Source organism: Apus apus, chromosome 4 (genome assembly GCF_020740795.1).
Source record: "Apus apus isolate bApuApu2 chromosome 4, bApuApu2.pri.cur, whole genome shotgun sequence".
Taxonomy (NCBI): domain Eukaryota; kingdom Metazoa; phylum Chordata; class Aves; order Apodiformes; family Apodidae; genus Apus; species Apus apus.
This window is the reverse complement of record NC_067285.1, coordinates 20,561,652-20,576,849: the sequence shown is the minus strand read 5'-3', so window position 1 is coordinate 20,576,849 and position 15,198 is coordinate 20,561,652. Positions and strand designations below refer to the sequence as shown.

The window sequence follows — 15,198 nt, the reverse complement described above, 5'->3', positions numbered from 1 at the left end:
AAAACATGGACAAACACCTTAATTCAGCAGAAATGCTAAGAGCTTTTTTAAACTGTAAAACAGTCACAATGTTGGCACGCTCATGAGAAATTACTGTGTTTTTTAACGGTAGTAACCTGAGGTTTGTGTTTGCCTTACTGCTTTTTTTGCCTGCCAAAAATAACAGCGAGCTAGATCACATCTTTTTCCAGCCCAGACTTTAATCCATCCCAGCACGGGCTTGTCTCCATCAAGAGAAGCAGACACAGTATAGCAGCACTAGCACTTTCCACGGGGCAGTCGGTCTATACCACCACATACTACAGGGAAACTGAAAAGCCCACTCAAGGTCTGCAACAATGAAGGAATGATTTGCCTCCTTCTCCCTCCAAACCTGCAGCCTGCAGCAAATACAATTAGTGCTTACACTTTCAAGTAATAATGAAAAAAAGGTATTTTTAGCTATTTCCCTTGAGCGACTGGAAATATGAACTGGTGCTATGTCACGAGCTTGCTCCCTGTGGAGTGCAATGTGAAGACTTTTGGATTAGACCATCGAGGGACCTGTACTAGGAGTCTTTCACTAGAATAAGCTTGGTGCAACTGCTGGAGTGACCCCTGAAGGAAGGGAGTGCTCTAGCATTTGCTGTTGAGATGTAGGAGCACATCTTGTTGGCTAGTGCCAGTATTTCCTAGTTGTAGTGCACCTTGTCTTGACAGCTGGAGAATCTGCTGTTGGGGAAGAGATCAAGAATTTTGCCTGGGTTCAGGAGACAGATATTACTATTTTATATAAAATAAAAATGAAAACATACAAACCAGAAGCAAACTAAACTCAGAGTGAACCTGACTCACATCTTGGCAGAGAGATGGGATATGCAAAAGGAGGGAATTACTCAGCATCTTAGACACACTGCATTTTTGACCAGCCTGAAGGAGTTCGCTCTTAGAGAAAACTCTGTCTCTCTCATAGGTAAAAGCAGCAGAGTTATTGATTATTGATCATGGTTTCTATCTTTGGATCTTAACAGATCATTTAGCCACTCTGGGTCCCTGCCATCAAATGCCTCGAAGATCAGGACTCTAGTCTGAATTTGGCTTAGCCTTTAAACTAAAAGGTGGCCTAGGGAGCAGAGGCCTACTGCAGTATGCTCTTCGGTTGGCGTTAGCCAAGTGCTGTGGGCTTCATGCCCAGGTGTATCATGTAGCTGTGGTCTGGCCAAGAGGTGACAAAGATATGACTAACTGAGCCCAGATTGCTCCTGCCAAGAAGAGACAATGGAAAACATTACACCGGGATGTTCATCAGGAGAGTTTCACGTCATCTGGAAGGGCACAAGTGTTCCTGAGACATGGGCTAAGTAGAACAGCTGGGAGGGTATTTTAGCCTGAGAATGGGGCTCTGCAGCTTCAATATTGCACTTTGCATAGTTTCCAGAGAAGGGTTTTAATACTTTTTAGTCTTGTAGTTTAGTTCTGTTGCTTTAGTTGTAGGTCCTGGCCCAAGAGCAGATTGTACCAGATGTAGCACATCAGATTTCCTTTGGAGAGCCTTCAGCTGGCTTTGGACTAGGCTTTACCTGAGCTTGCTCTGGAAAGGAGCAGCTGCTTAGAACCACTTTCTAAAGCAATCAGTAGTGTTTTGAGGATGCTCAGCTCTGGGGAGGGTGGCTGCAGGAAGTCTGCAGCTGTAACAACTGCTCATACCTTCTGGGTCAACTCTTTCTTTCTCCTTTTGCTGCAGGCCTTCCTAAGCCTCTGAGAAATAGAAAAAGCCTCCAAGAGTAGGGGATGGAAGTTCAAACCCTCTCAGCCTATTTAACCTGCTGGAAAATCTCTGTGTTGCACGTGCCCATGAGTCTGGGCTCTGTAAATGACAGTGAACTGGCAGGGGCTGAGCAAGAGTAATGGACCATGCAAAGTCAATCCAATTGGTGCAGATTACAGAGGTGGAGGTGGCTGGCAATATGGATTTGTGACAGTCTCATCAAAGGCTTGTGGGGAGCAAGCTATTACACTGACAGGCTGGACACAAATGAAGGCAGATGGTGTGCCCCATGGAAACACTGCTCTTTGGAAGGAGGAGGCTGCTTGGGTGTTTTGGATTAAAGCAGGTGTGCTGACTAGGTACCTGGGCAAGGCCTGAGGGGATGGATGTCAGTGAGTTTGTAGCTCCTTCAGATGCTCCTTGTGGGCTGAGGAGGAATGCTCAAGACAGAAACTCTGCTGAAAAGCTGCATCTTTGCAGTGAAGATAAAGCCCAGCTTTCCAGACCAGACAGCAGGAACCTGAAGGATTTGCACAGATCATGCTCATCTGATCTTTGGTTTCATGGTACCACGCTGTGTGTAAGAACTAGTGAATTATCTGGGGAATAAAGGGACATGGCATAGCCCTGTGTCCTGGTCCTACACCTAGATCCTTTGGTGCAAACAGAGGGCTCCAACTTGTCCACATGTGATCTCTATACAGCTGTGCACAGCTCTGGCAAAGTGCTGCTGGGCCAGGCAGTCCAGGCAGCCCAGGTTTCCCCGCTGCTGCTGATCTGAGGCTGTTGGTGCTGCACTGTCACACCAGCAGGATTTTCTGTGGGGCCAGGGTGGTGCTGGGCTGTCCCAGGGCTGACTGATGCAGTGCTGTAGTGTGTGAGAGTGAACTCTTTTCTCCCCATGTAGTGCAGAGCCATACTGTATTGTTTTTCTCTCCAGAAAATGCAGTTCTGGATTGTGAGTAAAAATGCAAAGCACATTGCAATGTTTGCTTTTTATTAATGCACTAAGATGCATTTGAGTGAAGCAGAAGGCTCCTGGCTGGCTCAGTTTTGAGCTCTGTGACAAGCTTCCATAAATAACACCTTTGCATGGTCAGGTGGGAGCACAAGCTGCGCAGCTGGCACTGGAAGGGGCAAGAAGGCACGGTGAGGGCTCCAGTCCCTTCCCTGAGAGGCCAGGCAGGCTCGGGTGAGCTGGGCTGAACTGGGCTGTATGCAAGCCAGCATTCAAAACTCCATCCCTGAGCAAGGAACAGATGGACAGAGTGGTAATAACAAAGTCCTGAGGGTTTCCAAATGGCTGGCAGATACCACAGTGGCTTTAGCAGCTCCTGGAGCAGGGCAAAGGGGAAGAAGAAAGCACTAGCCACTAATGTTCTTGTTCTGCAAACGTTCCCTCATTGGTGAGGTGGCTCTTTATGTGAATAGGGAATGATTTGGTGACCACCATTTCCAGAGTGTCCCAACCCACACTTTAATGGGACAACACCCTCTCTGGACATTCTGCCCTTAAGGGAGGGACACAATGACTTCTGGGCATCTTTTAGGGTGGTATTGGAGTTAGCCTCAGATTTGGGTTTGGCTGGTCAGGGAAGAGTCTTGTTTCACACTCCCTTGGGCATTTGTCTGAGAACTTCGCTCCTTCAGCCATGCTGCAGCAGACGAATTTGTGATCAGGACAGTGAACGAACAATTTTCCTCCCTTTCACCTTTAGTTTGATTTGTTTTTTCCCTGCAGACAGATTCTGGGGTAGCTGCCTTGACCACTCTAGCACCTGCCAGAACAGATCCCCCGTCTGACCTGGCTGCACAGGTTAGTGCTATTAAACCGCTAGGTTAACTGCAAGGATCTGCTGATCTGCCCCAAGTTCAATGGGCAGAGGCTTAAACAAGCAATTTGCGACCCCTGCAAGTTACTGCTATGAAAGTACATTGCATTGGCACTGAGACACAGACACAGAAAGCAGCCGAGAAGGTTGGACCAGCACCAAGAATTAACTGTGCTAGGTGCTGTACAGTTGCAAAGCTGTGATTGCTCTTGCTGCAGAGCTGGCCAATAAAGAGGCTTCAAAGAGTAAACTAAACCATGGTCCCTAGCTGCCAGGCCAGCTGGGCTGGACGAACCAAAGCTGCAGTGCACAGCTGGTAGCTCAACTTGGTTAAGTTGTGTTTGAGGCAAGTCACCAGGTGAACATGACCATGCCAGGAGAAGCTGCCTGTGCCCCTCGGGGTGCTGTTGTGTGGATTCTTGCAATAGCTGCCTGCCACGTCTCATCCACTTCAGCCTTCCCACCTGCCCACTCTGGGGCTGGTCTATGGCAGCAGCAAAACTGTGACCCAAGGAAGAGTCCAGGAGGAAACAAGCCACTCGCTGGGCATCACCTCCCAGCTGGCTCCAGAGCAGAGGAGCTAGGAGAGGATGTGGGAGCCATTGGGAAAACCTGGCAAAGGAGGGAGGAGAGGCCCTGCGGCGGCCCCTTCTTCCCCTCGCCAACGGGAGGGGCAGGTCCCAGCCTTGCCTTACAGCCCCACGGCCCTGCCCCCCGCCCGGCTGCGCTCCGGCCGCACCAGCCCCCAACGCTGGCCCCGCCCCCCGCCCCGGCCCCGCCCCGGCCCCGCCCCCTCCAGGCCCCGCCCCCGCAGGCCCCACAAGCCCCGGGGCGCGGGCGGGCGGCCCAGCCCACAATGCTTTGCGAGGGGAGCCCTTCCTTCGCCTTCTGCTCAACCACCCTTGCTGCGCCCGCTCCGGCGAGGCCACGCCCCCCGGCCTCCCGGACTCGTTCGCCATTGGTCAGCGGTTCTGTTAGTTCTACCCTCTCTCCGCCCATTGGCTTATTCGTGCTTGTCACTGGAGAGCCCGCCTCTTCTGCTCCAGACCGTGATCCCATTGGGCGCTCGGGGGCGCAGCGCGCCGCTGTGCCCGCGGATTGGCTCTCGGGGCTGTCCGTCGCCGCCGTAACCAGGCAGCGGGGTAGGGTGCGCCGGTTTCCACGTCAGAGAGCGGTGCGGAGCCGGCTTCTCCCGCCCGTGCCCCGCAGGACCCGCGCTCGGCGGCCTCGCCGCGACCGCCGGGAGGGAGGGAGGGAGGGAGGGGCGGACAGAGGGAGGGCCGAGCCCTCCCGCTCGCGGCGCCGCCTGCCTGACCGACCGATGTTTGAAGCGGCCGCTGCCGCGGGGAGCAGACGCCGCCATTTTGGATGCGGGGGTCAGTGCCGGGCGGCGAGTGCCTGTCACGCTGCTGTCGCGACACGGGGGCGAGAGGGAGGGGGGCTTGGGCGGGGGAGCCGTGCGGTGCCGGCGGGGGGCGTGGGCGGGGCCGAAGAAGCCCTGGTGGCGGGGGGGCCGGGCAGGCCGCGGCGGGGCTGCAGCGGCGCGGGGAGGCTGGGCTGCGGTGCGGGTGACAGCTGCTCCCTCCGCCCCGGGGCGTGACGTGACACGCGCGACGTCCGGCCCGGGGCGCCCCGTGGGGCGGGGGGCGGCCTGGCCTGCTCGGGGGCTGCTCGGCCGCGGGGCTGGAGCCTTGAGAGCGGGGCAGGCGGGGCAGCGCCTCGGGGCCGGGAGGGAGGGACGTGCTGGGTGTGCAGCGCACCCGCACGGGCACCGCACCCGCACGGGCACCGCACCCGCACGGGCACCGCTCGCCGTGCGCCAGGGTGGGCCGCTTGAAAACCGGTGGGAAGAGAAACTGTTCCCAGCCTATGGGCAGCTGCTTCGCCGTTGCTGGAGGGAGGCTGAGCCCTAACTGAGGGTGTATGTTGTGAGCACCGTGGCACCGTGTTCCTTAGTTTCAACAGTAGGAAGTAATAGGAATAAAGAAAATGCCCGTCTCCATATTTACCTTAGGTTTCATTTTCACTCTGCTGTTTTAACAGATAAGTGTCAGCTGCCTTCTTGGTTCCCAGGCACTGTCTCACTCCTGGGATGAGATGTGGAGTCAGACTCTCAGAGAAGCCTGTCCCACCTTCCTTTCTGATGTGCCACCACTGGCATGTTACTGATGCTTACTTGTTAAAGGGTGTTATTAATTGCCCAGAATTTTGTTTTCACAGGACTGTATAGTTCTTTGCCATATTTCTAAATTAGTACTTTACTATTATTTTTGCCCTGGCATTAAGAGCTAGCCTTTGGAAAAACATCCTGAATTCTCTGAACTTTTACTGCCTGCAGTGTTTATTGCAGAGTAGTTAAGACATGAAAAACCCAAGCAAGTTAAATTTCCTGGTAGAGATTTGTGAAGGACCTTTATCACGGTCAGTTGGGCTTTGGAGTAGTCACCTTGCTAGCTTTGAATTAGTCAGGAATTGTTTGTGATTCATAGACTGAGGATTGTTGTGTGTTTTGTTTTGGTAGCACTGTATTGTATCAGGACTTGAGTGGCCAAATCTATGTGATACACTATGTAGATTATTCATGCATTATAATAAACAGTGCAAATTTAGATCAGTGGAAGCTCACTTTGAAATATTACCTTTCCTGCATATATAGTGATTATGTTCTTTTTTATTATCACTAATTATTGGAGTAGTTTCACCAGGTTTGAGTCAGTTACCATAGCTGAAGGCTAAAGTTAGTGATAGAAATAAATGACTTGATGGAAGTTTGCCAGACTTTGTCACTTCTGATGCTGACTTTTTATTGTTTCCAGAAGAGCTGCAGACATTTCCCTGCAGGGTAGGGAGTGTTTCCTAAAAGTGTACCTGAAACTTCTTGTCTACCAGGTAGACAGGAATACCCAGGAAAAATTTGGATTCCCATGCACTGGCATGTTTTGAGGTAGTGTGTTCCAAGGCTGAGCAGTGGAGTGTTAAGTGCATGTGTGAGATAATATTTGCAGATATAAATCCTGTCTGTTTTTATATGAAGATTTCACATATAATACTGTTTCAGGTGTCCCTGAACTACCACAGGCAGTGACTGTCCAAAGAACATTGCTGAAGGCTTTGAGAAGCATATGAATGTTAGATTTTTGTTCTTCTATGGCCATCTAAATTTTGCCACTTGTAGTGTTTCTAACCTTCTCATGAGTGAGGCTGTGAATGCCAACAAGTTCCCTGTTTCTTGTGCTGGCTGGGCAGCTCTGTTGCCTTCCTTGCTTTGAAGCTGTCATTTTCACTGTACTGCTTGTCACAGTTCTGTACAGAAGCGAAACTGTGAGACTAGTCTGCAAGTTTGAGCAGATGTATGAACTCATCATAAGGCAGAAACAGGAGTTTATGTGGGACTAACTGAAGAGATAAAGAGCTAAAAAGCATTTTATATTTAATAGGTTCCTTTCCTTTTTTTTTTTTTTTTTTGCATAACTCAAGACCAGTGAACTTAATCTATTTATTTCTGTACTGCGTCCAGTGTCTTGTGTTTGATGAGAGATCGCTTTCAAGAAATGCATCCAGTCTTGATCTGAAGACATCAAGAGGTGTTGGAACCATGGCTTTGGCAGGGAGGTTGTTTCAACTGTTTTAGTGATCTTCAGCACTAGTAGTTCTGTTAACCTATCCAACCAACTCTTCAGACCATACCTTTGTAACATTAAGCGTGAATTTATGTTAGCAATTTTTTTGTATGTTGAACAAACATTTAGTGGTTTTGCCTGGCTACTGTCATGCTCTCTCATATACCCAACTTATCATCCAGTGCTGCTCTGGTAAATTTTGTAACCTTCTCTCTGCAGCTTCAGAGCCTTCATTTAAATCTTTGAGCTTCTTTCAAGATATGTACATCTATACTGAGCTCTAAAGTGAGAGCACTTGTCATGTGTGATCAAGCTGTAGTTGAAGAAATGGATAGTGAAATTATCAGATAGTTTAAAAGGGTAGGCTTTGGGAAGTGCTGGGTTTAGAGAAGCCTTTTCCATTTCTTAAAATGAACTTTTAAACTTTTACAGGGATGAATGGTGCTTTTGGTGGGTTTAGCTTACAAGGTGCCCCTCTCTGAAAATATTTGTCTGGCTTTCCCCCCATAATTATTTTCTATTTCTTTCTCCAGCATACAGTTGCAAAGATCCTTTGCATGACTGAAGATAGTTGGTTCAGGATAACTTTGGAATGTGTATGTGCTGTTTATTGGTTAACTGCAAGCTTAAGTGTAAATCAGGGCTTTCCCCCATTTGTACCGTGTTTGTGATGAAGTGGATGTGTGATGTTCAGAGATCTGAGAGTGAATTTGTGTCTCCAGCATGAGAGATTATCTCAGTTGCATTGGGCTGGTAAGTTTTTTTGGCATGTGTAAAGGGTTTTTTTGTACTTATGGATAAAGCTTAATTTAATGGTATCTGCAGTGAGGAAACAAGTTCATTGTCATCAAGTCTTCTCAAATGTTTAGCAGTGAAAGGATATAATTGCAAAGAAAACCCCAAACCAACACTTAAATTCTGCAGGATTTTAATATGTCAGGCTAGCTCTGCCAAGCGACATGAATTTTTTGCACCCTTGGTTGAAAGGATCAGCACATTCAGTTTCCCATCAGGTTGAAAGGAAAAGGTGTGTGTTGGAGGTTTGTGTCTATCTTCTTCATGTTTTGCTTCTTGGAGATAGCTTCAGGTTTGGGAACAACTAAGCATTATAAGTCCTCCTACATTCAGGAAGGATTGAGTTTAACAAACTTTTCTGACTTGATCCTTTTAGGTTAAAAGTAGAGGAGAAGAAATAGAAGTCATATGGGCAGATTCTGTAGTATGCAGAGTAGCAGTTAAGCTGCAGCATCACTTCAAATATTAGCAGAACTACTGAGTATCTGTATATATGCAAGGCGCGTTCTGGTATTTCTTTCCATGCTTTCCCAAATCAGGCTGGGGGAGCTTTTGTTTCCATGTCAGTTTACTAAATGCCTGGAATGACACTACAAAGTTTACATGCTCAGTATTGTTTTGTAACAGTGAAGACTGGAAGAACTTGAGTTTGTACAAATTTGAGTGTGTAAAGTATTTCCCCAGAAGTACTTCTGTGGACCAGAGTTTTGATCCCTGAAACTGCCTATGTAGAAATATGGAAAATATTGGAATTACTGAAAGAAGAAATAAAAAAGTGAGGAATTTTACATGGGGCAAAAAGTTTCCCATTAATGCCTTGTAATAAAACAAAGACAACATACTGAAGTAGAAAAAATTTTGATCAAGGGTATTTTTATGCAGTATTTTTCATACACTCATATAAATAATATATGGAATAAGTGACTACTGAGGACAGGGACATCTCTCAAGCACTAGACACATTAGTAGGAAAAATGTCTGTGGTTGTTATACACAGCTGTATATAGCAAGCAAACTACCTGGCAGAACTACTTGTTTATTTTTCCGTAACACTTAGGGGTACCACTGAAACAAAAAAATAACAATGTTATTTGTTATTTAACCCTTGGTTAGGTAGTTTTTTATCATGTTGTGCTTTCTTTCTGTTATTTATAGAATCCTGAAGTGAATTAATCTTGTTCAGAGGATATTTGTATATTTGAAGTGTTGTTGAGATCTCAAACATGCTAACTGAGTGTGATGCCTGGCAGATCCAGCATGTATGTTCTGAAATTTCTGTGGTGATGTTTCTGAAGTCTGAAAGTTCCTTCCAGCTTTGCTTTTGCTACATGGACAAAAATCCTTCTCATATTGTCTGTTTTATTACCCCTCCGCCCTGCCCAACCCCCACGTCCTTTAAATTCACCTGTCTGATTTGAAGTGTTATAATGTTTCATCTTTTTTTAGTCTTTTCCTTCCCTGTGGATGGCCTATTGTGATTTCAAGTTGGATTTTTCATTTTCCTTCCTTATCTTCTGAAAAAGTCTCATTATTTGGCTACCTTTTCACTGAATTCTTCTCATTTGCAGTCACAGTATCATCTGATTCTCTGACCCTTTTATAAGTCCTGTTTATTCTTTATAAACAGTTGTGTTTGTTCATTCCCCTCTATTCTTATTTCTTTATGGTTAATTGTATCTGGGTTACACATAGAGAACATTCCTATAGTACTCCACTCTTTGTTTCTTTTTCTCAGACCATGACAGATAGTTCTTGCTTGTAAATTTTGTTCCCCTGTCTTCAGGCTGTCTCTGTGGGTATAACTGTTTACGTTTTTCCCTTTAAGACCTCAGGCTGTGTGAGAGTAAACATCTGCCTTTAGCTTTCTCACTTTTTCTCCCTGTGTTACATCCTGTTTTGTCTCTAGTTTTGCTCATTTCTTTGTGGGGTATTACCCATGACTTTTTTAGTTACCTGCTTTCTTGAGACCTTTTTTCATGCACCAAGTCTGTTGTAAATTATTTTGTCAAAGTTTACATTCCCAAAGAGTTTTGCTCTGGCCAGCTTATTTCAGCCACTGATGCTTATTTAACAGAGTTATATAAGATTAACAAGATTAGCTTTCTGCTCTGTGTAGAGCTGCAGGATTTTGCATAAGTGCTGGAGATGCATATGTTATTATATTGTCATGGATGTCTGTCCTGGTACCCTAACATTTTATCTTTCTGCGACCCTACATTGAATTGAAAAAAATGAGGAATATGTCTTGGCAAAGTTGTCTCTTACTTCACAGATCCTCTCTTACAACTAACTGTCTGCTTTCGTGTTCTTGAAAATGCACTCTGTGGAACAGCATCTTCCTTTTGTCTTCCTTCTGACAAAATAACTGTATTTGCATGCACAGAGCAAAGATGTGACTATTTCTTTTGGGCCTTCTACTTGACTAGGGCCAAGTTGATTGAGGCACTGGAAATTAATTTGAATTACCTTTCTTTTCAGGATTGTCAGGATGGTGGATAAGAATATTTACATTGTACAAGGTGAAATCAATGCAGTGGTGGGAGCCATAAAGCGTAATGCCCGATGGAGCACTCACACACATCTCGTAAGTTACCTTGAATTGTTGCTACCTGTTCACACTATGGCAGAAGCCACCTGGTTTTAGAAAAGTACCCCTGTATTTTTTAGCACTCATTATAGTTCTTTTGTAAGTAAAGTTGGAATAGCATTCTGTGTTGTTTCATGGTGATTGGTTTTGGCTTCTTGTGTGCTAGTGACTGTAAGAGGTACTGGAAATCCTCTACCTATATACTTTGTAAACAAACAAAAACCCCACATTGTATTCCATGTGGGAATAATCTCATTTGGACTTCTATCACCTGGTATGTCAGCGATTTTGAATATATGGTGTTATTTAGCACAGTGTTTTTGTCTATCTTCTGTTCCTTCTTAGAAAAGACAGTTTTCATTGTGAAAACTATTAAATAAAAATTGGGGAAGTCATATATAGGCTATTTATTTTTTTTCATGTGGCTGAGTATCTTTTTCTGTTTTGTGACTGCCAGCTATATACTTGTCTGAAACCTGTTAATAGTTTCAAGCCTGTTTTATTAAAAGCTATTGATAAAGTGTCTCCAAAATCTAATGATGCACTGGCCAGTTTATGGCTTCCATAATGTACGTGTGTGCATGTGGCCTACTCTGTCTGTGGTGCATTTCAGGGTGTCACATGAATAGCAGATGGCTGTCATCCAACACAAGTGGTTTCAGTTTGTCAAAGGGCAGGGCTCTTTTTCTAACAAGCATTTCTTGATTAGGGCTGACTGCCATCCAGCAGAAGGTGTGGCTGCAGATGTACACAGCTTGAAGAAACTGCTGCTCCTCCCTAAATTTACATCGTAAAGATAGACTTAGGCTAAAGGATGCAGCTATGAATAGGAATTTTGTATTGTGATTCTTTCTTCAAGTTACTGTAATGGCACCGAATGTCATTGTATTTCTTTCCCCATTGCAGTCTGTGTAGATTAGCATTATAGCAAATCCAGATGAGCCATTTCAATATGGTGTGAGGTAGGTCTGCTCTGAAATGTATTGAACAGTGCAAAGCTAATCAGAAATATTCGAAGGACAATAAGCCAAACCAGAATGCTCAGTCTTGAACCCGTGCTTTGACAGTCGAGCTGTATGGCATAGGGGAACACTGGCAGGAAAATAAAAATGCTTCCCTTGATTTTGATGGAGTAAACACGCTGACAGTGGTAAACTCAACCCACAGTACTTCTGTGAATATAGAGGTAACATATTTACAGATCTGTTATTAAGATTTGTCTTCAGAAATATGTTTGCCTTGCTAATTACTTCCTTCCTGTATATAACCTATAGGATGAAGAAAGGGATCCCCTGCTGCATAGCTTTAGCCTCCTAAAAGAAGTGCTGAATAACATCACAGGTAAGCTTATGCAGAAATCAGCAGGTATGTGTACCTGCTAAGTTTTATGCAAATAAATGTGCAAGTGTACTTGTCTTATTTACTATCCAGAGGTCATATATTAAATAACAAGAGAAGAGCAAATATATGTGTACTTTTGGACAAATGGTTGCCATGGCTGCCACTATCGGGAGATACACACACACGTAAATATATATATATACACACACACACAGTGTGACAATATACACATATTTTTATATAAAAGAATACATGTTTCTTCAATATATTGAACCTTGTTGTAAAGTATGAAATCTGGTGTATTGTTATGCATAGTCTTTCTGTGCTTTGTATATGCTTTCTGATCTGTGAATGATGGGAAAGATCTGCTTAGAAAGTAGTCTTTCATTATCTGTTTTCTTCGCACATTCTTTGGTTTGTTGGTTTTCATCATCTGTTATGAGTAATCAGTGAAGCACAGATTTCACTTTCCATTTGGGTCTCTTAAATTTTGAAGTTAAAGGCTTACTTTGTGACCAGTTGCATTGAAAGGAACTGGAAATCTATGTTGATTCCAGAAGTAGAAAAAAAGGCTCTGATGTGCATTCTCACCAGGTTTTTTCTCCCAACCCATCTTTCTCTCCTTTGCCTCCACATTTTTTCTTTTTGTAGTTTCAGGAGTGATTGTTTAAGTGTAGCCTAAGTATATGGCCTAAGTATATGTTGAGAGTCTGACAGTGAGGCTAATCCTTAGCAATGTGTAGCATTCTGCTGGTTCTTCCCAGGATTTGTCTTAGTTATTGTAATATTTGAAAGTAAGCTTTATTTTCAGTCCCTATATTACCGTGAGTGTTCAGAACTCCATACAACCTAAGTCTGAGATGGACCTTTTGCATTTCTGATTGCAAAACATGCCCATTCTTGTGTCAGTGCTGAACATGGAATCCCATAAAAAGTGTGTTCCCTAGAAGTATAGTAGTGCTGCTTCCAGGTGCTGATGAGAGTTGCTGAGGACGTATGCCAGTTCTAAGTCAGTATTACTTCCTCTTTTGTGGCTGCCTGTAGGTGTAATGCTTCACTTTGCCAGGTGAACTTCCCTTGGCTGTGAGCAGGGCTCTTCTGTCAGGTCATGACATCTTAGGCACACCTTATGTTTCTGGATAGTATCTTTATTCTGGATTTTATGCTCATGCCCAGACTACATGACAGTCTGGATTTGTTTTTTCTTTGTAAGCTCACTCATCTGTAGGATATGCATACAGTTTCCAAAAGTGTTTTGGGAGGAAATTTTCCTGCTCTTCCTTCTATGAGATCAAATTTTCTTTAAAATTAGACTCATTAAGTTCTTTGCCATTGTTACAAATATCTCTTTTCATCAACAAGAGCAGGGAATATCACAATGCTCAAGAAGATGCAGTATGAGTAAATGTCAGGGACTAGCTATTTATCTAGAGCAGCTAGATGCAATGTGCTGTTGACTTGTTGGGGAAAAGATGCAAACTCACTATCTACATGTGTCAGAGAAAGCAAAGTGCATGTACTGGGAGATTCAGAGATTCCCTGCAAGCATTAGTCATCATGTAATTGTGGTTCACGCTGAGATAATAATTGCTTTTTTGTAGTGATGATAGCATGTTGGTTTGACTACATGGGGTTCTTTTAAACAGGTAATTTCAGCTTTAGTGGCTGCTATTTACCACTAGTGTCTTGAGATAGGACATCATTGCTGTGCAAAATTTTTTTCATTTTTAGACATGGACTGGTTCCCAAGCCATATTTGGAACAATATAGAGTCTCCTGCCTCATCTTCCAGGCAAGAAGAAGTCCAAGCTCAGGGGGTTTGTGGGTGGTGTGGGGTTTTTTTGTTTTGTTTTGTTTTGTTTTTTTGTCTAGACCTTCCTTTCATGTCTCTTTCATTAGCTCATGGAAATGCGTTGCTTTTATATTTAAATTTATTCAAGCTGTAATCTTTGACATTTGAGTTAGCTTTTAGTACAATTTTGCATTTATAGTAATATATATTATGTATTTTCTCAATCCCCCAAGAACCCATTTAATCTGTTCCGGATGCAAATTTCAGGCTGTCTTGTCCCATCTCCTCTCTTGCTCTCGCCCTCTCTTCCCCTCCCCCATGGAGCATGTTTGATCAGGTGTGGCAGGAATATCCACTGTCAAGCTGCGCCCTTTATATTAGTCAATATTATCCTTCCTTCCCTCCCACTCCCTTCATTCTCCTCTGGGCTTTACCAGTTGATTTATAATTTTGGAATTCTCATCGGAGTCTGTAATACAGTTTGTTCATTATTTAACCAAAACCTGTTTAATGAGCAAAGAGAGGCAATGTAAATGTTAGGCATGTTGCAGTGGAGTACCTTTTGTTCTCCTCTGAGCTAGTGGGTATTAACTGTGTCATGACTGTGATGCTGAAATACCCTGGTCAATGGTATAAAGATGCACCCTATGCCTCCAGCAACTAAAGATTCCCATTTTAAAGTATTGCTCCTCAAGAATAACCATATTACATAATGTGTTTTATTGTGTTAGCAAAATAGTAAAAGCTTGCCTGCAACTAAGTAGTGGTATCCCGTCCTGTGTAATGTCTAAATGGGGTCTCAAAGGAAGCAACTAGAGAAGATGCTGTTGCTCATCAGAAACTATCCTGTGATAATGGCAACAGTAACTTCACTGCTACAGTTCAGCATGCCTAGCTAAGGGCCTTGGACCTGAATTATGTGGAACAAGGTTGCTCCTTAAAATTCTGACAGATAAACTTAATTTCTACATTTCATGTAAATTTATAAAAACAGGACATGAAAGTGAAACAGCAGCAACATATCTGCTCTGATCCACTATGATTTAATTTATTGTATGCTATTTTTACACTTCTATGAGCTGCATAGTTGCATAGTAGTTGCCTGAAAAACAGAAAGGGAAAATTGAGGTTCAGTCATCTTGGGTGATGCATGAGTTACTCCAAAGTAAATTTAATAGCTGAATCCTTGCTGTAGTAAGATAAGCACCCTAGCCCTAAGTTTAATGTGGTGTCTTGTATTTCCAGTGCTTAGAAAAGCAAAAAATCTTTGTCCTGAGTTATGACAATATGGAAGTAATGACTGTCCAGCTTTGTCCATGCATGCAAAACTGAAGTATAACTACATCCTCAAAGGTTATATTACAACTGGTGGAAGCATTAGTATTGATACAAGCTTGGATCTACGTTCACTGTCGCCACAACTTTCATTTGCCTGCTTTTTAAAGTAAACTGTGTATGTAGAAAATGTTTGGATGTTGTTGAAA

General features: G+C 44.1%; 1 protein-coding gene across 5 annotated transcripts in view; it reads left to right on the top strand.

The window, feature by feature from the left end:
* Positions 1-4,856: 4,856 nt before the first annotated feature.
* The window catches only part of GBF1 (golgi brefeldin A resistant guanine nucleotide exchange factor 1), a 106,405-nt gene continuing 96,063 nt past the window's right edge, over positions 4,857-15,198 (top strand). For all 5 annotated transcript variants that reach the window (XM_051617562.1, XM_051617561.1, XM_051617560.1 and 2 more), the window contains exons 1-3: positions 4,857-4,955; positions 10,473-10,578; positions 11,856-11,922. In XM_051617562.1, the coding sequence (XP_051473522.1) occupies positions 4,948-4,955; positions 10,473-10,578; positions 11,856-11,922 (181 nt within the window). In that variant the 5' untranslated portion in view covers positions 4,857-4,947. The remainder of the gene's footprint in view (positions 4,956-10,472; positions 10,579-11,855; positions 11,923-15,198) is intronic.